At 36.5% G+C, this 23,817-nt stretch overlaps 1 protein-coding gene across 3 annotated transcripts in view; it reads right to left on the bottom strand.

Moving 5' to 3' along the window:
- Window positions 1–23,817, bottom strand: part of PLXDC2 (plexin domain containing 2) — a 417,308-nt gene that overhangs the window by 136,007 nt on the left and 257,484 nt on the right. For all 3 annotated transcript variants that reach the window (XM_079915193.1, XM_079915195.1, XM_079915194.1), the window contains one exon: window positions 6,873–6,995. In XM_079915193.1, the coding sequence (XP_079771319.1) occupies window positions 6,873–6,995 (123 nt within the window). The remainder of the gene's footprint in view (window positions 1–6,872; window positions 6,996–23,817) is intronic.

The following is a 23,817-nucleotide window of genomic DNA, read 5'->3' as shown; positions in this document are numbered from 1 at the left end:
AATAAAATCAGAAATGAAAGAGGAGACACTACAACTGATAACACAGAAAACAAAGGACCATAAGAAACTATTGTACTATGAACAATCATATGCCAACAAATTGGACAACCTAGGACATATGGATAAATTCCTAGAAACATACCATCAATCAAGATTGAACCACAAAGAAACAGAAAATCTGAACAGACCAATTACTAGTAAGGAGATAGAATCAGTAATTATAAAAGTTCTGACAAAGAAAAATCCAGGACCAGATGGCTTCACTGGGGAACTTTACCAAACAGTTAAAGAAGAATTAATACCAATTCTTATCAAAGTCTTCCAAAATAGAGAAGAGAGAACACTTCCAAACTCATTTTTCAAGGCCAGCATTACCCTGATACCAAAGCCAAATGAGGACACTACAAGAAAAGAAACTTACAGACCAATATAGCCAATGAACATAGATGCAAAAATACTCAACAAAATCTTAGCAAATCATATTCAACAGTACATCAAAAAGATCATATACCATGATCAAGCTGGATTTATTCCTGAGATGCAAGGATGGTTCAACATGCACAAATCAATCAATGTGATATGCCACATTAACAAAATGAAGGATAAAAGTCATATGACGATCTCAATAGATGCAGAAAAAGCATCTGACAAAATTCAACATCCTCTCATGATAAAAACTCTTAAATCAGATATAGATAGAATGCATCTCAACAAAATAGAGTCCATATATGACAAGCCCATAGCTAACATCATACTTAAGGCTAACAAGATACTAAGCAGAAAGCTTTTCCTCTAAGATCAGGAAAAAGACAAGGACACCCACTCTCACCATTTTTATTCAACATAATACTGGAAATCCTAGCCAGAGCAATTAGGCAAGAAAAAGAAATAAAAGGCATACAAACTGGAAAGGAAGAAGTAAAACTGTCACTATTTACAGATGCCTGTATTGTATATAGAAAACCCTAAAGACTCCAAAAAAAAACTGTTAGAACTAATAAATAAATGAATTCAGTAAGGTTGCAGGATTCAAAATCAATATACAGAAATGTGTTGTGTTTCTATGTGCTAATAACAGACTATCAGAAAGGGAAATTAAGAAAACAATCCCATTTACAATTGCATCAAGAAAATACTTAGGAATAAATTTAACTAAAGGGGTGAAAGTCCTGTATACTGAAAACTGTAAGACAATGATGAAAGAAACTGAACAAGGCACAAATAAATGGAACGATATTTCATGTTCTTAGATTGGAAGATTTAATATTGTTAAAATTTCGATGCTACCCAAAACAATCTACAGATTCAATGCAATCCCTATCAAAATTCCAATAAATAGAATGAAAAAAATCCTAAAATTTGCATGGAACCACAAAAGACTCCAAATAGCCAAGCAATCTTGGGAAAGAAGAACAAAGCTGGAGGCATTATACTTTCTGATTTCAAAGTATATTACAAAGCTATAGTAATCAAAACAGTATGGCTTTGGGATTAAGGAAAAAAGACACATAGATCAATGGAACAGAGTACAGATCCCAGAAATAAATCCATGCTTATACGGTCAATTCATTTTTCAATAATGGAGCCAAGAATATACAATGCGGAAGAACTGTTTCTCAACAAACTGGATAACTGTGCTAGGAAAACTGGATAGCCACATGCAAAAGAATATACCATACACAAAAATCAACTCAAAATGGATTAAAGACTTGAATGTTATACCTGAAATGTAAAACTCCTAAAAGAAAACATAGAGGGTAAGCTCCTTGACATAGGTCTTGGTAATCATATTTTGTATTTTGTATTTAACACCAAAAGCAAATGCAACAAAAGCAAAAATAAACAAGTTGGACTACATCAAACTAAAAATATTCTGCACAGCAAAAGAAAACATCAACAAAGTGAAAAGGCAGCCTATGGAATAGGAGAAAATATTTGCAAACCATGTATCTAACAAGGGATTCTATCCAAAATAAATAAGGAACTCATACAACTCAATAGCAAGAAAACAAATAACCCAATTAAAATATGGGCAAAAGACCTAAGCAGCCATTTTTCCAAATAAGACATATAAATGGCCAAGAGGTTCATGAAAATGTGCTCAGCATCACTAATCATCAGAGAACTACAAATCAAAAGCACAATGAGACATCACCTCACACCTGTTAAGATGTCTATTATCAAAAAGACAAGAGGTAACAAATCCTGGACAGGATGTAGAGAAAACAGAACCCTTATAGTCTGTTGGTGGAAACGTAACTGGAACAGACACTGTGCAAAACAGTATGGAATTTCCTCAAGAAATTAAAAATAGAAAACTACCATATGATCCAGGAATCCCACTACTGGGTGTATACCAAAGGAAACAAAATGACTTCCTTAGAGAGATATCTATACTCTCTTGTTCATTGAAGCATTATTTAAAGTAGCCAAAGTATGAAAAAAACTTAAGTGTTCATCTATGGATGAATGGATAAAGAATATGTGGTATACACACACACACACACACACACACACACACACACATATATATACACTGAATATTATTCAGCCCCCAAAAGAATGAAATCCTGCCTTTGTGACAACATGGATGTATCTGGAGGGCATTAAGCTAAGTGAAATAAGCCAAATAGAGAAAGAGAAAAACTGCATGGTATCACATACATGTGAAATCTCAAAACAAAACAAAACAAAGACAGTTGACCTCAAAGAAACAGATTTTAGAATGTCGGCTGCCAGGGACTAGGGTCTGGGGGAAATAGAGAGATGCCGGCAAAAGGATACCAACTTTCATTTATACAATGAATAAGGTCTGAGGATCTAATGTATAACACGGTGACTACAGTTTCTAACACTGTACAATATAATTGAAATTTACTGAGAATAAAACTTAAGTGTTCCCACCCGAAAAGAAAAAAGGTACACATGTGAGGTGATGAAAATATTAATTAACTTGATGGTGGAAATTCTTTTGCAATGTATATATATATCAAATTATCACGCTATACCCTTTAAATATAGAAATCTATTTATTTCCTTGAGGTAAAACTTTAGAAGTAAAAATTTTTTTTTTTTTTTTTTACTTTTACCTTGGTACTTTTAGTTATATGCAGCACCCAAGACATACCCCTGTTGTAAGTGAAAACCCCGGTCTCTTCCTTCCACGGGCATCTCTGTATCTATACAACCATTTTTCTAAAAACTGGAAAAGGCAAGAGGACAAAAATAGCCAGGAAACTTCCCATAATCGTAGAAGTAAAAGGGTTTTCTGATCATGAAATTCCTCCTAACAACCACTTCTTTTCTTCACATGTGTTCACAACTCTCAAGCTCTAGTCTCCTTCTTACTCACTAATTTCTAATAGACACTTTGACGGTGCAGAGGAAACACTGAAATGGAGGGCAGATGAGCTAGACTTGTGTCCTGCCTCTAATACTCTGTGTGTGACCTTGGACCCAATTAACCTGCTTGAACCTGTTTCTTCTACAACATGGGAGGAATAATTCTTACCTTCTAGGGATTTCTGCAATCAATCAAAAAATACATAGTTTCCTCAAATTCTTTGTGCACAAGAGAGGTCTACCTAAATTGAGTAATTAAATGTTTTTAATGCAAATTCTGGTGATGATATTTTCAATACATTGTCAGTAGCAGACTTTTAAAAATAACACTAATTGTGGAAATATGTTTTATATTATGTAGTAGCACAGCTCCCCCAGCATTTAATTTAAATGGTTCTACTAGTAAGGTTAGTTGAGTGTACATGTTATCATTAAACTTTAAAATTAATTATATGTCTCTATCTTGTTTTATTGAATAATCAATATATCAAATTTTACCTTTTATTACAAGTTGCTGAATCTAAAACTTTATGGTCTGCAGGTTAGTGAGAGTGGCTTTTAGAGATACGATCTTGTATTTCTCTAAGCAGCGCCTTACTCACATATTGCTTCCTAGGTAGTACCTAATATAGGAAGCAATTAGGTAAGTGAGCCAAAAAGACACTTTCTTTGGTCATCAGCTATGATGTAGGAGAATAATCTGCCAAGAGCAATCCTTGGAATTCACCAAAGAGCTGGGTTAGTGTGGTGCATCTCTTGGCTTATGACGGACAATCCTACACTGTTTTTCTGATGATGGGCACAAAATCTAATGGTAAAGTTCTTCCTGGCAGAGCTGAAGTTGTAATTTAAGCTCATATAACAGACCACATGAGCTGCTGTACCATCCTATGTGCTTAATGGAACTGAGCAGTTGCAACTTAGTATCCTTAGGGTGATCAAACTGTCTAATCAGTAATGGATGCCAATTTCTTAATCTCCAAAATAAAAACAGGCAGGTAGGTTGATCTAGGGGCATTTAAGGTCACTACTAACTCCCAATTTTCTGATTCTGTGCTTGATTAGACTTCTGATCACTGCAAGACTTACGCTTTCTATTTGCTATTTATGAGCCACCAAATTATTTTTCTAATAAAAGGTTTAGTTTTACAACTTCTCTAGTTTTTGTGCATTAATATTCTGTGACTTCTAGGCTGGCTATAATATTTGGAAGCATCGTCTGAATTTTAAAATCTAGTGCTTTAATGCTTACAGAAATATTATCTTAGAAGAAATGTTCTAAACTGCTGTCTCCTCTAGAGAAGTTTTTGCTTTCCTAAAATGTTGAGTTTCCCATCCTTAAGCATTCCTTCAATGATCCTAACCAATCAAAGTTGGAAACATTTCAGTAAGTTGCTATGGTATAAAAGGACTTTGTGAAGATCCTTACAATACTGAAAGGTGCTTCAGTCATTTAATAAAACACAGGTAATTACTAGCTTTTATTATTATATTGTAAGAATGCAATATTCCCATTGGTTATCACACAGAAGATATTTCAATAAAGTAAAATACAGTAATTCTTGAGTATTCGTACTTTCACAACTCAGAATTAAAAATCATCTTACATACCTAATTTTTTTCATGTATTCATTCATTGAATAATTAATTATTGAGGACTGACTGTGTATTGAGTTCTTGTGCCAGGTATTGAAGAGAAAATAATTTCTTATAAATAGTCACAGTCCTAGTTTTTAAAGAATTTAGAATCCAGTTGAAGTGGCATACATTAATTTTTAAAAATCATTTAAATAAAAGTAAAATTTAAATATTGAGCTACCTAGGCACATGGGTGTGTGAGAGAGCATATGGGGAAAGAGACTTAATATGCTTTATGATTTTTTTTTTTTTTTTTTTTTTGCGGTACGCGGGACTCTCACTGTTGTGGCCTCTCCCGTTGCGGAGCCCAGGCTCGGGAGGCGCAGGCTCAGCGGCCATGGCTCACGGGCCCAGCCGCTCCGCGGCATGTGGGATCTTCCCTGACCGGGGCACGAACCCGCGTCCCCTGCATCGGCAGGCGGACTCTCAACCACTGCACCACCAGGGAAGCCCCTGCTTTATGATTTTTATGCTAACAGTCTAGAAACTTGGTCATCAGAAGCTTGTGGCCATGAGTAAATGTTCCCAACATCACCTAGTAAGTGACAAAGCTTGGAAAATACTCAACTTTCTTATTTACTTAGGGTAGATTCATTCTGTCTAGTAGGTCACGGGATAAGCTTCAGATAAGTTGCCCACTGTAGCTCTGACTAAAGTATACTTACAATCTACTTGTACATCTTTGGGCCTTAGTACCTCAGTTTTTTAAAGTGGGAGGACAGAGTATAACAGTTCTTAAAATAACAGAAGGAAATAATTATTATGGCTAACATTTAGTATTACTTCATATTGGATCCCACTTTGGTGTTATTCAAATTGTTTGAAATGCAGTTTTCAAAGTGTACATCTAAGTATGTTTAGTTTTCTTCCTCTTTTGCTATTTTGACCTGTAAAGTGGCTTTATCACACTGGTCAGATCTCTTTCAGCAAAATGATGTCATTTTCTGAAAGCCATGGTCACGAGTAAGTCTATGCTACCCCATAGTAATTTTCTTCCTTGCACATTAAGGCAAGACAAGAGAAGAAATAACTCTGTTCAGGCCACATGCTTTCATTATTTTAAAAGATAAAATTGTCATTTGGGCAAATAAATACTATTTTTGTATTATAAAGAGAACAGAAATTTCTATCTTTAAGTTTCCAAAACAAACTCTTCTTTTCCTATAATTTCGTTTTCTACTAAAGTTACAGCTTTCAATAAGATGTAGACATGAAAATTCATTTATGTCTTTAGGACCTTACATTTCTTACTTAGATTTGAATGGTACTTAGTGACATATTCTAGGTCTTTTCTGACTATTTTATATGTCCCACAAAGAAATAGTAGGGATAGACTGTTGTCAGTTACTCTATTTAATATTTCAAAGTCAGGAAAACTTTTTTCTTAAGTGATTTTAATAACCCACAATCCTAGATTTTTAAAAGATGTGTTCATCTTATGGTACATATTATTCAAAAGTTTTGGAAATTTAATATCAATATATTATGCCACTTGCCTCTATCTGAAGATCAAAACTAACAAATTATCCTTTGTTTTTTTTAATAGGAGGGACGTATTGCAACTAGCATAAAATAAATGTATTTGCTTTGTTCGAGGCGTCGTTTACAGCAACTCATATATTATAGTGCTCAATACATGTTAATAAACATTTGCTGAATGAACAAATGAATGAATGAATAAACGAGTGACATTTAACCACATACTTTACTCCACATATTAACAGTATTAACAGCTGCAGTGTAACATTTGTCATCTCGGGGCATTTGTATCAAGCAGTTTAAAATTCCAGTCTACCCCCAAAAAACCCAAGGTTACTAAAATATTAATATGAATCTGATGATCAATGTTTATAAGTATACATTTAGTAAAAAATAGGCTAACCAATACATACCATTATCAAAATATCTGACCGTTGAATTTCTGGATACACTGGGATCAAAATTTGCCATTAAAGGTGCTATGTACTGTGTGGCTGTTAGCATTCGATGTACAACTTCTCCAGTGTATATGAAACCTATAATTAGAAAAGTAATAAATATGTTAAGAAAAAGTCCAGAAAATTTTAATTAAAATATCGCAACTCACCTTCAGTCACATTTCAAAAATAAAATATCATGGTAGCTAAAAAAAAGAAACATAATTAATGTCTTAATGTCTGATCAGCAATAGTTGAGTCTGGATTAGGTGACAAATTCCCATATGATTTGGTAGCACCTTGCAGACTGGTAAATCAGAAATCTATAGTATGTACAACTTTAATTGCAGGAAAGTGACTATTACCTGGAAGAGATTATTAGGCTGAAGAGGCTAGTATAGTACTATAAGTAATTCAAACATTAAATTTGCCTTTAGTAATCCCTTGTTATCTTAAACGCTAGTCAAACAGGCAAGTCCAGTTTACAAATGAATGTATTTTCATGCTGTTGAATTGCTTTTCTTAATCTCAGTTTAGGACATTTTAGAAATCACACATATGTATCTTTAATATTAAAATGAAGAAAATGTTTTGGACCATCTTTTCAAAGTTGAAAGGAGGCTAAACACTCATGGAAAAACTTCACATTTCTCAGATTGCTCAAGTAGCACTGTATCAAGGAGGTAAAGACTATATGTTTTCAGATAAGATGGTAAAATATTGATAATGCACAAATGCCTCTCTATTTAGAGAGTTATCAATGCCAGCCTATTCTAGCTGTTGGATAAGGAGAGCGAATTTACTATGGAGAACTTCGTCTTGAATTAACTTTCAGTACCTCCCATGTTACAACCCTACCCACTTTCAATTATTCACATTGGGTTTATTTACTTTGCGGATTATCCACGACAAATTGTTAATCCTATACTGGCTTCTTGCCTCCAAGGTCTTTAGCTGCCTAAAAGGAGAGTCAGCTCAGGGAATACCAACTAATTTTTCATATTAATCTAGGAAGTGCACAATTAAGAACATAAAAAATGCACACATGCACACATACATTATTACAAAATAAAATCCAAAGCAAGTTATTTGTGACAATGCAATTGTAATGTTTAGGCAATCGTAAGTTAACTACGTATCTGGGGTTACTATAGATCATTTTTCTATTTCCATTAGAATTAATTTAAAAAGTGGGACTTTTTTTAAAACCACAAAATTATGTAGAATTTAAACTTCTAAAAGTGTAAAACTTTTATCTCACTTCATGGTCTGAATAAAGCTTTCATTGGCATATCACAGCCTTTATTGTTTCAAATTCTCAACTGTAATTTCTAGGTAAGTTATTGGAGAATTAAATCTGTAGTCATTTACTTTGAAATCAATTTCTGTCTTTCCAGCAATGTCGTCTTTCCTTTGAGTTCTTTTTTTTTTTTTTTTTTTGCGGTATGCGGGCCTCTCACTGTTGTGGCCTCTTCCGTTGAGGAGCACAGGCTCCGGACGCGCAGGCTCAGCGGCCATGGCTCACGGGCCTAGCCGCTCCGCGGCATGTGGGATCTTCCCGGACCGGGGCACGAACCCATGTCCCCTGCATTGGCAGGCGGACTCTCAACCACTGCGCCACCAGGGAAGCCCCCTTTGACTTTCTTTTTATTTTTCATCGCAGGCATAACTGAATCATAGCTATTCACCTTTAAAAATGATACTTAAACTGGTAAAATCTTTAGCATGTTTTAATCATCCATTACTCTTTGTTTCTCATTTGCCAAAAAATATCTTTCAAAATAAATTCCCTATGTCTTGAGCAGAACTTTGTACATTTGCAATTTCACGTAGCTCAAGTGTACTAAAAGATATTATGATAGGGTGGAATAGCCATTGCTTTTATTTGATTTCCCTGTAATTTTCAGAGCCACGCTCTCAACGTTCAAAGTCCAACATCATATCCTTAAAATTATAAAGATGAAGAGTGACTATTTTTCAGGGTCTACGATTTACTTCTTTTCTCCTATCCTCACCAGCATGCCTTTATATTCACCATTAATTTCACCATTAAAATGGATACAAAAATTCTATAAATATGATCTTTTAAGGAAAAAATTGAATTATACTCTGAAAGTGTTCTTTCAGGGACAGTAGCTCTGGATAGTTATTCCCTTACTTTAAATTCTCCATGTATTAATAAGAGAAACTGATTTATTTAAAGAATAAAGAGGGCAGTAGTTCAAGGCAGTAAGATAATTTTAAATCAATACAAAATTCATTCACCAAAACAACTCTGTAAGAAACTGCAGCAGCAATTCCTAGAAAAACAGAATTGAAAAATGCAGAGCCATTAATGATTTCAGATACTTAATTATTACTATTAGTTTTTAAAATAAATAAGATTTATATTTATTTTTATAGATTTGGCAAAACATTATTTTCCATTCTATTGTATGTAACTCAGTCTTTCAGATCATGAGAATCATTATCTGCTGCTTCCTCTCATCAGGAAAAAGTTTTCTAGAACTACAATTTCCCAAATTTTAAAGGTGAAGTCTCAAATTATTCCCAAAGAACTAAGTAAAATGATGGAAGAATTTGCTAATGTGTAAAAGTTATAATTACAACTCTTGATTCTTCTATTATTATAACATTAATATAAATTATAAGTACTAGTCCTATGAGTATTATAGCTGCTACAACTACTACTAACAAGAAAGTCTGCCACTACTATTAATCTGCTACCACTATTACTACCACCACCAAGACTAATGTGAAAAACAATCCAAGGATACAAAAACTCCACTACTCCACAAAATGAGTTTAATTTTGCTAATTCAGAGAATACTTCTTGTTTACTTAGCCGCATGAAACCCAATTCCTTCATTATCTTAGGTTAGCTCTTAGTGACTATGAAGTAAAATGCTTGATTGTAGCGGTGGGCTCTACTGAGTTCTCCTTGCATTCCTAGGTTTTGAAAATATCATTTCAGCAGTGATTAATAATTGAGTAGAGAGAAACCTTACAGGCCTGCTGAGAGCAGGGAGGGAAGTGTAATCAGGTGTTGAATAAGAACCAGCTATGCAAAGTAAAGAGTCCTTTAATGGAATAAATCTTTTCCAAATCTTCAAAGGAATTCAGAGCTACCAATACCCCGTTTAGACATTTGTCTCTTTTCTTTAGTTGTCTTGGGCATGTCCAGTTGTACAGAAAAAATATTTCATTTTTCAATTTAGGCAACATATATTTACTGTTTTTTTCAAACTTGGCTGTAGCCATTTGAAGAGCTAATCACAAAATGTCTTTTACTCACTATGTGCTTCTAATTTAAATAGCACTCATCTACCTAGTCATAAGATGTGTAGAAAAGTGGTTATTACCCAGGTAATTTGGAACCCAGAAAGATACCTCCACTTAAAAGATCCAAATTAGAGAAGCAAATGTATTTTGTTTTTGAATTTCAAGTGATAGCTACACACTGCATTTCTCTTGCCTTCATGTGTAAACCTAAAGTCAAGTCCTGAGCTCAGCTGAAATTGACAGCTTTGCTCTTGCAACTGAAGGATCTCCTTGGGCTGTTTCTGTAGATGGTCTCTAGTCACTTGAATAATCTAGTTTTAAATCTGTAAACCTCATCAAGTCATTTGAGGATTCTATCATTGTAAGTCCTGGCATGAATAACCCTTGCCCAATCATTATATATTTATTAACCACAATTATATATTTACTAACTACAAATATTATTGTGATCATTGTGAAATTAACCAATATCTATATACCACTTTACCAATTACATTATTTTCATATATTTTCTTCACTGTATACTTATAATAACTTTGAAAGGAATTATTATTATTTCTGTTTATTAAGTGAAGCAGGTAATGAGGCTGGGTAATTTGCTTAAAGCCACATGGCTAGAATTGGTCTTCTGATTCCAAATTTTATGACCTCCTCACAATATACTTTAGAATTCATTATGTGTCCAGCACTAGATACGCTCCCTCACTGGATTTCATACTTAAACAAGGAGTTTGAGGGGGAAAAGACCTACCCTCTCTGTGAAAGCTCCACTGCCTCTACCTTGGAGCAGAGCGGCAGTCACCTTAAATCCTGCTACTTTTATTGTACTGCTCTTATTAACTGCAAATTGTACAAATAGAGTTAAAATAGATTCCTCCATCAAAATCCACCAAGTGACTCTCAAGTTGGTAGGTGAATGACGTATGATTAGGGAATATATTTGACGGTGAAATCAAATTATTTCCTAGCTGTGTGACGTAAGTTCCCGACCTCTCTGTGGCTCAGTTCCCTGATCTGTTAAATGGAGGAGTAATATCTGCATCATCGGGTTGTTATGATGGCTGAATGAGTTAATACGTTAAAAACACTCAAAGATAATGTTTAAAACAAAAAATTTGCAGAAAGAAAATCAATTAAATTCTATTTTTCACCCCTTGAAGCCTTTTCTGCCTAATGCCTAATAGTTGATTAGACCTGCACTAGGATGTTTATATAACATCAAAATTGTGCTTCAGACTCAAACGATATGATACGTGTTTCGTTGCATTATTCCAATTTCGGTTAAGGTGTACCATTGAACCCAACTACAAGACAACAGGTAATAAAACAGCCTTAATGTCCAAAGTTCTACACTTATGTAGATATATGTTTCCTTACATTCTGATGGAATAGCACCTTGTAAAAATATCAACCTCCTATTGGTTGCAAATGGTTGTTTCATTTAATTGAAAGTGTCACAGTTATGAAGGAAGCATGAAAAGGCTATAATTTCCTGTGAAACTTTAATGTGTAAAGAGCTACATAAAATATTCTACTTCATCATCTTTCAGTTGATATTTTTGACCCCAGAGGAAAGGTTGGATCTGATGGGTAAGCCTGTAGGGCAGTGAACACTTATATTTAAATGCTGCCTTTAGAATACAAATGACAATGGTGTATGCAACTGTTGCCACCTTTATGACATGTGTACCATGACCCCTACACATTAATCAAATAGATCTGAAATTTATGGTCTTTTATCCACGAAGATTTGGAGAACAGATTCCTCATACTGATCCTTCCGTAACCTTATATATGACCTGTCCCATCTCTATGCATGAAGAACTGAGTTGTTTAACTGGGTGTTGTTTGTGGTTATTGTTTTATCAGTTGCTCTGTGTTTGTGGTGGACAACTTGCCTGAAGCAAACAAATGCAGTTTGAGCATAATTCAACTTACATTTTGCACAAATGCCATTTTATGAATCACAGTACATTATCACGTGCTATAAACTAGCCCCTTTCAGACAAATACTTGTTTGTAATTCAGTTAGCCTTTTAAACAAAACCACATGTGGCAGCAACTGCTAATTTGAAAATTAAAAGTTGTGGCAAGTTATCTGGTAATTAACTGTCTGCCAGCTGCAACTGTACAATGAATGACGGGTTTCATGTAACAGGCTTCCTCTGGACAAAATTGTTGCTAGTAGACCACATAGTTCACTGTGAGGATATTGGTGTGTACTTGCAACTTAGACAGTTAAAGAAAAAAACAGAAGCATTTCTGAAGTTCATATGAACTTGCTAACCACGGGCTCCTAGGAAGCAACCTATACTCTTGTCAATCACCAAATACCTTTCCTTTACAATTCCAACCAGGTGTCAAGGTGTCAATCATATTTTATACATTGAAAACTTATATATGTCAAAACATATCACATCTCATAGACTCCTTTATCCTATTGGCTTAAGGCCACAACGGGGACTACAAATCACAACAGTCACCCTCTGGGGGAAAAAAGCAACCAGTGACAACTTGGTTATTGGCTGCAAATTATGGTCATGAAATTACCAATATAAAATTTATGTTGATGATATAAAGTGCCTCTCTCCAACTCCAGAAGGAAAGGACAGGAGCCAGAATTATGTAGGTGAGGAAAGGAAGAGAGACAAAAATCCATAACTTCTTCATTTTCAACTATTAACAAAATTGTTGCCTGTAGTTCTTGCCTTCTCCATCTTATTTCTTATAAGATGCAACTTATTTCTTCTTTCTTCTCCATCTTATTCAAATAAATAATGTAACATGTTCTTAACTCATGTTAATTCTTAGTTGTTACGGTCAACAGTTCCCGTCTTCCCTCTGTTCTAAAGGCTTCTGATTATCTGGGATTTCCAGAGAGGGGTCCTCTCACGCTGCAGACAGTGAATGGCGCCCCCAGGAGTTGGGTAGTGCATGACCTACGTGCTTTTCATGGAGGCACTGCATTGCTCCTTTTTACCTGAAAATCAAGTCCATCCCCTCTGTCCAGATGGATCCAGGTACTATATTTTGAAAGCCTTACTCTTGCAAGGGGGAGAAGGGGAGGGTTGCTTTGAATGACTTTGGCCCTAGACTGAGGATTCAGGGATCCTGTTGTCAAATGCTGGACTTACATGTAGCAGCCAAATTATAGTTGGGAGTTAGTCCCTATACCTGAGGTCTGCTTGGTTTGGGGCATGCTGTCCTGTGTTTGCAAAGCCTTTATCTCAAATCCTACTTAGTACCTTGAACCTTGCTCCTTGTGTGCAGTTTTTCTAGAAGACAACCACTTTTATTTCCTGACCTATAAATATCGGCTCCCCTGGAATTTCTGCCCATTTACCGGAACCTAAATAAACCCTTCGGGAAACCACCTAGAACATCTCTAGGTTATCAGCTGGGCTTCCATCCAGGCTCTGTCCTGCTCTAGAGAAAGGAGCTCATGCCTTGCTTGGCTTTCATTCCATCTCCAGGGCTCCCCACTACCATGAGGAACAATGAAAACTGTCCCTTCCTTTTCCAAGGACTTAAAAACTCTCATTGAAATCCATTTTTAAATGTCTGGAAACAGCCCTGGAAGGAAGATGACTAAATGTAAGGAGAGGCCACCTTCAGGTAGCCTCTGCATCATCAGACCTTACTGTATTTATTGAATACTCTGAGTACTGCATGTCCTAATTTACAAATCAGGTAAATTTAAAGTAAAAACATAGCGGGAGAAAACCTCATTTAGATTCTTGCCTAGAATTTCAGTCTATCTAGCCTCCGGTTTCCAAAACCAATTTTATTCTATATTTTTTAAAAGATGACTAGACTTTTCCACCTTTATTCCTCCAGAAATGTTTTCATTTTCCATTATTGTTTACACATCCTAGGAGAGAGAGAAATCTCATCCCCAAGTTTTAGCAAAATCCATCCAAGTCATGAGGTGTCTTGAACGGACTGACAGTCCCCTCATTGTCCTGCCCTTTTCAGTGCAAGAGAAATACCATTCATCTAGACCGGAAAGGAACTACCGGAAAGGAGGGCTTTGCTTCTCAAAGATGGCCATCTGCCTTGCACCACCAGTCCCAAACCGAACGCCTGTTCCTTCTTCCTTTTTTCTCCAGCTTAACTGAAATATCCCTAATGTCTCAATGGGCTTGGGTTTTTACACCTTAGCCATGAGCTTATACATCCAATCTAGTGTCTTATATACTGTTTCAGATGGATATATAGATCATACGTAAACAGGTTGTGTGTAAGCATAGTGTGTGTATATATATATATTATATGTAATAAACATATTGTGTATGTATATACATATATATGATTATATATGTGTGTGTGTATATATATATATATATATATATATATATATATATATGCATTTCTCTCCATGAAAAGGCAAAGTGTAATGGAAAGGCTCAGATTTGACTTTTTCATGTTTTACAAGCTGCACCATCCGATCTCATGTCATCACTTACTCTCACTGAGTTGCAATTTCTTCTGTAAAATTAGGCTAAAATGAACTGCCTTTTAAACAACATTGCTGTGTGCATTCATTGGTGAAAAAGGACTCTACAAATGTAGCTGCAATTCCACCATTCAGCACATATATATCGAGCATCTGCATTGCTCTGACATCGTTTTAAAATCAGAGCCCTGTGGCGGCTCCCTCTGCAGTTGCACTGATTTCTCTCCTCTTGTGCTCTTGATTGCTGCAGTCCTGTGCTCAGGATCAAACTTCTGTGGTATTTTCAATCTCCTTGAGACATGTGCCCTTTTTACACTCTCAGAGTTGTGATCCTCACTCTATTTTCTCATATGTTTTAGTAGTTCGGTCCTGTAAGGAGATGAGTGCTCAGTGAGAGGGGCAAAATTGCCATAACAGAAGAGCGTTGGCCCAATTGTATATTCACATCACACACTTTGTGCTTTGTACCTTCAATGTGCCCTATAATTTGAACACCCAAAACACTAGACGCTGAAAGAAAAACTCTATTCAAGAAAAGAAAGGATTTATAACATATTTGGCTTTGTTTTTATATACATATGTGTGTGTATTGTGTGTGTATACACCCATATATTCACATATATGTATATGCACACATATATTATACGTACATACATATATAGAGAGAGCATCTTAGAGTACATAGATTTTGTAAATCAATACAAAACAGATAATAGAGTGTCTTAAAATCTGAAGCACAATAAAATCCAATCAGCTTACTTCTTTTGAAAGCATTTTAAGCATGATTTTACCCATTTTGCTGATCCCGTTGCACAAGCCCATCAATATCTTAGTTAACGCCCACTGGATCGAGCTTTTAAAAAATGCATTTATTTTCACAGATATAATGTACTCTTACATAAAATTTATCAACTCTATTTTAGGAAACAGTGTAATTACTGAGAGCAGTGAGAGATTAAAAGAAGCCCTAAGACCTTTTCACATCTATAATAATTCCAATATTTCTCTCCCAACTCTTTCCCTCACACAAAATGAAAAAATAAACAACCAAAAGAAATCAGATTCGTTTATTCAGGGTCATCTCTTCCTAGTGTTGGCTAGGGGAGAGTTTATTAGGATATATATTCTTCCACCAGAGAGAGTTACTATACAGAACTACTCGTATTCATTCGGGATATGGTCACTGAGGCAAAAAAGAGTAGAATTTGGTCAGAATTACCATTTATTTCACAAACTAGATTCTAATTCAAATGTTAGAGATTCTACTTCCTATAACCTTACTGTGAAAAAATTTGACGGAATATATTTATTTGGATCAAAATGCCGATAAAGCATTTTCCTTGACCTTGGGAGTCACTGCAAAAACTGCTTAGATTCTACAATTCTGAAGTATGTATTCAAGCATTCATACACATTCAACTATGGATATTTTGTGATGTTCAACCAATTTCTATTTGTTTTTCTTTTGTTTGTTTTGTTTTGTTTTTGTGGTACGCGGGCTTCTCACTGTTGTGGCCTCTCCCGTTGTGGAGCACAGGCTCCGGACGCGCAGGCTCAGCGGCCATGGCTCACGGGCCTGGCCGCTCCACGGCATGTGGGATCTTCCCGGGCCGGGGCACGAACCCGTGTCCTCTGCATTGGCAGGCGGACTCTCAACCACTGCGCCACCAGGAAAGCCCTCTATTTGTTTTTATATGTGACTGTATTTTACCTCTTCTTACTTCATACATACCTCAGACAAATAGAATCTAAGCCATCAATCCCTAGATATCTGAAAATGTTACTTTTCTTGCTACTTTAATGAGACCTTATTTTTCTTCTCAACATTTTACTTCAATTATACTTAACATCTGACTATCCAACCAAAGGAAAGCAGTAGGAAATGGTACTGGCAAAAGTGGCTATTTACTTCTCATTTTACTCGACCTTTGACCAGAGTAATACTTACTGGAAACAGACAGAAATGGGTATGTAGCAAAAAAAAAAAAAAAGGCAAACAATAGAACCACAACTCTGGGACCACCCAGAGTGAATGAATAATGCTACACCAGGTCTTAGGTTAACCGGTATGAGCAGTAGAAAAGGACCTTCCATGTTTAGTGGCAACATTTTATTGCCTCCCAAGGAAAATGAAAGAGATTCTTGTATTATTTTTTCAACACCTTTACATTCACATCTGCCAAAAAGGCTGGGGGAGCAAAGCTATCATCTTCTTAGGCTGAAAGAGGCACTTCTCAAAGGGGACCACGGGAAGGCATGGAAGCTATTCTGTAATTGATAACCTGGTTCTCTAACATGTAGCTTTTGTGGAAGAGCAGCAAAAGCTCGTATCTCAAATGTGCTTTTGTGTAACTGATTCAGACTGATCAGAACTGAAGGGATGAATTTTCTTTTATTTCACTTTTATGTCTGCTAAGGCAGAGAATGAAAAGGTTCGCCATGCTGGGAAGAATTCTCTCCCTGGACATCTATCCACAGGTCCTGGTCAGTGTGTGAATGGAGCAGTCAAAGTGGCTGCAGGTGAATTTGGCCTCGATGACATAACCCAGCCATAATAGGGCACCTCTCATATGTGACCAAAGTTCAACAAAACCAGGGCAAGCCTATATTCAATCAGACACCAGTTTTAAAGTAATACCTCTTTAAATATATTAAAATTAAAATGAATGATGTTTTAACCTTTCTACAAATTTGGGATATGGGAGGCCTGGGGAGAAATAGGCAAAATTTATTAGAGTTCATTGTTCAGGCTTTAACACTGTCATTGTCAGAAACCCTACTCAGGTACATAATGACCGTCAGCTCTCTCCTTCCTATTTAAATCTTCTCTCAGGAAGAATCTGAATTATTATGATGAATTATATTATTATTATTGATGGATTATTATCTACTACAGTGTGAACTGGCATATAATCTTTATCCCCTCTCAGGAGTATTTATATGTTATTTGAGGACGATGACCCTCCTTAAGCTAAAAAAATGGTTCTCTCCTGTTGCTACCAACAAAGGGCTGAAATCACTCCAGTGAGCGTCTACTCACTGCTGATCTTGGGTAGTGGGTCAGCACAGGTCCCCAACTAAACCTGTACCATCCTGCAAAAGGTGGAGGCTGAAATCGCATGAACGTGGGTCACCACTCTCCCTCAGGTGGCCACTGCCACCCTCTGTAGGCTCTGCAATGCTGGAGGTTTTTCAAGACTTGATCCTACAACACAGTCTTACTGCAGGTGTCAGAGTGACATGGAGGCCCCTCTGGTTTATGGCTGCTACGCAGTGACTTTACAAAGAGTATACACAACCCCAATTTCATTAGATATGGCCATTTCAGAGAACCTTATATTTGAGGAGAAAGTGGTTAAAAAAAAATTGCATTGTGGATTTGTTTTATCCCTTGTTAGCTAAGCCTTTAAGGATGTTGGGTCAATGCACTCATCTCTGCATACACGCTGCTTGGTTTGGCAGACTCTCTTGTATATAAGTAATAAATTGGTTTTCAAGAATGAGAATTGTTCAATCTCCGACACACCACCACCTGACAAATAAAGCCCTCCATGCTTTGCACCTGACAAATAAAGCCCTCCATGCTTTGCACCTGACAAATAAAGGCCTCCATGCTTTGGTCACTGCCTGGCTCTCCGACTTTATCTCCCACCTCTCCTCCACACGCACCCTGGACTTCAGCTACTCACAGCTTTCTGTGGGCGCCATGGGTTTTATGCGCTTTCACACGCTACTTTTTCTGCCTGAAATACGCTTTTCTCCTTCTGTGCCCTGAAAAATCTTATTCATTTTCTAAGCTTATATTTAAACGTCTCCTCTTGTGTGAAGCCTTCTTTTATCCTCTCCAACTCCAGAAGATCTGATCACACCCTTCGTGTTCCAGCCCTATGCTCATCCTACTTCTATTATAGGTCTTATCACACTGAGTTACAATTGTTTATTTTCGTATCCATCCCCTGACCTCTCTCCTCCTTATCACCTGTTGCAGACTCTAGAGGACGGGGGCCATGACTTGTTCATGTTTGTGTCTCAACACAATATGCAGTCATTCATGTCCGCATCCAGTCTGCAAGCAATGGTTGAGTGCTTGGTATGTTTGAGGGATTACACTAGGCACTGAGGTTACAGCAGGGAGAGGACATTCTCTGCACTGCGCAGAGAATGGTGTGTGTATGATGGGGTTGGAGAGCAACAGCCAGGGGTCAGTCTCTGGGAGGCCGTGCCAGCCGTGGCAAAGGTTTGGGGACCTTTTTTTCAAAGGCTACAGGAACACACTGAAAGGTTGAAGCGGAGACTTAACATGACCAGATCTGCTTTACTGGAAAATCATTCTGATAAACACCGCATTCAGGCGAGTGTTTATTTCCAGAGAAAGAGTGAAGAACACATGGCGAAGGGTACACAGCAAAACTCAACTGTCTATTTTACCCCCTTCAATCTGTATTGAGTACACACACGTTTTCTGTATTATTCATATTTTTTGTACAGCTGAAATATTTCAAAAAAAATTTAAAGTTCATTCAGGCAGAGTATAGACAATGAGTAAGGGGGAACCATACTTGAAATAGGGTGAACAGTTCACTATTTCAATAATCCATGGACAGAAGGAATGGGCTTAAACTAAGAGGGAGGTGGAGAGAAGCAGACACATCAGACTTCTTTCAGAAGCAGAATCAATGTCCAGATGGCTTATTGGATATAAGGTGAGAGCTGAGGAAGGAATCAGCTGGAAGATGATGGTGCCACTTACTAGGATGAGGAAACTGGGGGAGAAAAAGCAAAATCTGGGCTGAAAGGGTGGTTTCAGAATAAAAGTGTACAAACAGCTTAATTCAATTTCTGTCACTCATATGCCACCTTAGGTATCACAACCAAAGGGGTTATACGGTGGTTTTCCATCACTGAAGCTTCCCTGTTGAGTCAGTTGTCTTGGAATTAAACCCTTGTGCACTGAAGCAGAAAGTTTGGGGATCCAGTATAATCAGATTCCTTGGATGGATAAGTACCATTTCAAGGCCTACAAACGGGAGGGATTACCTGCTAATTTAACCATGAAAGTGGATTTGTGTGTCTGCCTCAGATAAGGTGAGGATGCATGACACACACAGATAAACTACTTTTTAGGGAACTGAAAAAATCACTTCAAGGGTCACTTACTGCTCTTTGACTTGTCATCTTCTGTGGTCTAAAGGAAACCTTAAGTAGAGCCTAGTATATCTGACAAATGCATTTACTTTCTTGCTGACAACATATTTGTCTGCAACATTAGTATTTCACAAATATTATATGAAGAGATATAGCAAATATGTTTCATGATAAATATTTTCTTTCCAACTTTCATGCAGACCTCTCTTTGGAATAAACTAAGGCAGCATAAAATATTGACATAATGTTAAATAAATGCAAAGCAATAAAATCAGTGTACTTAAAAATCTGTAAAACATAACTGTATAAATGTTATAAATATACTCGAACAGAAGTCTTGTTCTGAGGGTTCCCAACCTAATACAGATAGAGACAGACGAAACAAAGTAAAATGGTCAGTAAAGATTCCCACTGGATATTTCACCACTGAATCAGAGGGTAATGGAGAAAAAAACATGGAGCTGAAATGCAGGGGAGGAGTTCTTTTCTAGGAAAAAAGTAACAAAGACTATTCAACGAGGAGAAGGAGCTGATTAAAAGCTAATGTCAGGTTAGGGTCAGACTGAATACTAAAAGGGAATTAGAACTTTTAAAAAATTTTCACAAGTGAACAACTTAAGTTTACATCTCTCTGTTGTTCAGTAACTGAAAGACTCAGGGAGAGACTATCAAATAAAATTCAAGTGCTAATCAAAATGTTTCAAAGAGTGTTCGTGTACATCAGGACCTGTGAACTTTCTGGATATCAAATGTTTCTCAGAATATTTGCCCTCTGGGAAAAGTAACTTTATTATGAGAAAGGGTAACCCTGAGATTGACACTCTGAGATCTCATGCAAAGTTTACACAAAGTATTTGGTTATTCACCCATCTTTTTTAATTGTGGTAAGAACACTTGACGTGAGATCTACCCTCTTAATTGCTGAAGCGCACAGTGCAGTGTTGTTAACTGTAAGCACAATGCTGTACAGCAGATCTCTAGAACTCATCCATCTCGCATAAGTGAAACTTTATACCCATTGAACAGCAGCTTCTCATTTCCCCATAGCCTCTGGCAACCACCATTCTACTCACTGCTTCTATGAGTGTGACTATTTTAGACACATTCCATAAGTGTGGAATCCTGCAGTGTTTGTCCTTTTGTGACTAACTTATCTCACCTAGCATAAAGTCCTCAAAGTTCATCCATGTGGCTGCATAAGGCAAGATCTCCCTCTTTGGTCAGGCTGACCAATATTCTATCATATGTATATATTTTCTTTATCCGCTCATCTGCTGATGGACATTTAGGTTGCTTCTACATCTTGGCTTTGTTAATAACGATGCAATGAACATGGCAGTGCAAATATCTCTTCAAGATTCTACTTTCAATTCTTTTGGGTAAATACCCAGAGGTGAGATTGCTGGATCATATGGTAGTTCTGTTTTTAATATTTTGAGCCTCCATACTGTTCTTCATAGCAGCTGCACAATATTACAGTCTCACCAATTGTGTACAAGTGTTCCAATTTCACCACATTCTGGCCAACACTTGTTACCTTTTTTTTTAAAGACACACTTAAAATTTTTTTTTATTATTACTTAAAAAAATTTTTTTTAAATTTATTTTTGGTTGCTTTGGGTCTTTATTGCCACACGTGGGCTTTCTTTAGTTGTAGCAAGCGGGGGCTACTCTTCCTTGCGGTGTGCTGGCTTCTCACTGTAGTGGCTTCTCCTGTTGCAGAGCACAGGCTCTAAGTGTACGGGCTTCAGTGGTTGTGGCTCGCGGGCTCTAGAAGGCAGGCTCAGTAGTTGTGGTGCACAGGCTTCGTTGCTCTGCAGCATGTGGCATCTTCCTGGACGAGGGATCGAACCCGTGTCCCCTGCACTGGCAGGAGGATTCTTAACCACTGCGCCACGAGGGAAGTCCCAACACTTGTTATCTCTATATTTTTTTATACAATAGGCATCCTAACAGGTGTGAAGTGATATCTCATTGTGATTTTGATTTGCATTTTCCTGATGATTAGCTCTGATGAGCATCCTTTCACCAGATGAAAACAAACGTTGGTCATTTGTATATCTTCTTTGGAGAAATATCTATCAAAGCCTTTTCCCCATTTTTTAACTGGGTTATTCATTATTTTGCTATTGAGTTGTAGGAATTCCTTATGTATTTTGGATATTAACCCCTTATCAGGTATATGGTTTGCAAATATTTTCTTCCATTCCATAGGTTGCCTTTTCATTTTAATGATGGCTTCCTTTGCTGTGCAGAGCTTTTTAGTTTGATGTAGTTCAATTTGTTTATTTTGCTTTGTACCTTTGCTCTTGGTGTCAAATCCAAGAAATCATTGCCCAGCTCAATGTCAAAAAGCTTTCTCCCTATGTGTTCTAGGAGTTTTACAGGTTCAGGTCTTATGTTAAAGTCTTTAATTCATTTTGAATTGATTTTTGTGTATGATGTAAGATAAAGGTTCGATTTCATTCTTTGGCATGTGGATATTCGCTTTTCCCAACACCATTTGTTGAAGAGTCAATTCTTTCCCCATTGTGTATTCTTGGCACCCTTGTTGAAGATCAGTTGACTATATATTCATGGATTTATTTCTGGTCTTTCTGTTCCATTCCGTTGGTATACAGTCTATCTTTATGCCAGTACCATACTGTTTTAACTACTGTGTTGTAATATATTTTGAAATTAGGAAGTGTAATACTGGGACTTCCCTAGTGGTCCAGTGGTTAAGTCTCTGCCCTTCCAATGCATGGGTTCGATCCCTGGTTGGGGCACTAAGATCCCACATGCCATGCAGCTAAAAATAAATAAATAGTCTTAAAAAAAAAGGCTAGAAACCATCAAAACAAAACAAAACAAACAAAAAGAACCCCACTTTGAAAAGAAATACACCTTTAGGAAAAAAAAGAAGTGGGGTACCTCCGTCTTTGTGTTTTTTATCAAGATTATTTTGACTACTCAGAACATTTTGTGACTTCATATGAATTTTAAGATTTTTTTTCCTATTTCTGTAAAAAATGCAATTAGCATGTTGGTAGAGACTGCATCGAATTTGTAGATTGCTTTGGGGAGTATAGACATTTAAAAAATATTGTCTTCCAATCCATGAACACATGATGTTTTCCCATTTATTTCAATCTTCTTCAATTTCTTTCATCAATGTTGTGTAGTTTTCAGTGTGCAAGTCTTTCATCTCTTTGATTAAATCCATTCCTATGTATTTTTTCTCTTTTGATGCTGTTGTAAATGGGATTCTTCCCTGATTTTCTTCTCAGATAGTTTGTTGTTAGTGTATAGAAACACAATTAATTTTTGCATAATGACTTTATATTCTGCAACATTACTCAACTCGTTTATTAGTTTTAACAGGTTTTTTTCTGGTGTGTGAGGTCCTTAAGGTTTTCAAAGTATAAAATCATGTCATCCTCAAACAGAGATAATTTTACTTCTTCCTTTCCAATTTGGACACATTTTATTTCATTTTCTTGCCTAATTGCTCTTGCTAGGAAATATGGTGTATCACATTAACTGATTTTCATATGTTGAACCATCCTTCAATCCCATCCCATGGATAAATCCCACTTGGTAATGGTTTAATGATCCTTTCAATGTGTTGTTGAATTTGGTTTGCTTGTATTTTGTTGAGAATTTTTGCATTTATGTTTATCAGGGATAGTGGTCTGTAGTTTTCTTTTCTTGTAATGTCTTTGGCTTCGGTATCACAGTAATGCTGGCCTCATAAAATAAGCTTGGAAGTATTCCCTCTTCTTCTATTTTTTTGGAAGAGATTGAGAAGGATTGGTGTTAATTCTTAAGTCTTTGGTACACTTCAGCCATTAAGCCATATGGTCATGGGTTTCCTTGTCGGAAGTTTTTTGATTACTGATTCAATTTTCTTACAAATTACAGATGTGCTCAGATTTTCTACTTCTTAAGGATTCAGTCTTTCTAGGTTTTATGTTTCTAGGGGTTTATCCATTTCTTCTAGGTTATCCAATTTGTTGGTGGATAATTGTTCACAGTAATTTCTTGTGATCCTTTATA

This window comes from Stenella coeruleoalba (assembly GCF_951394435.1).
Source record: "Stenella coeruleoalba genome assembly, chromosome: 2".
Taxonomy (NCBI): Eukaryota; Metazoa; Chordata; class Mammalia; order Artiodactyla; family Delphinidae; genus Stenella; species Stenella coeruleoalba.
Note: the sequence above shows the minus strand (reverse complement) of the source record. Positions and strands in the feature narration are given on the sequence as shown.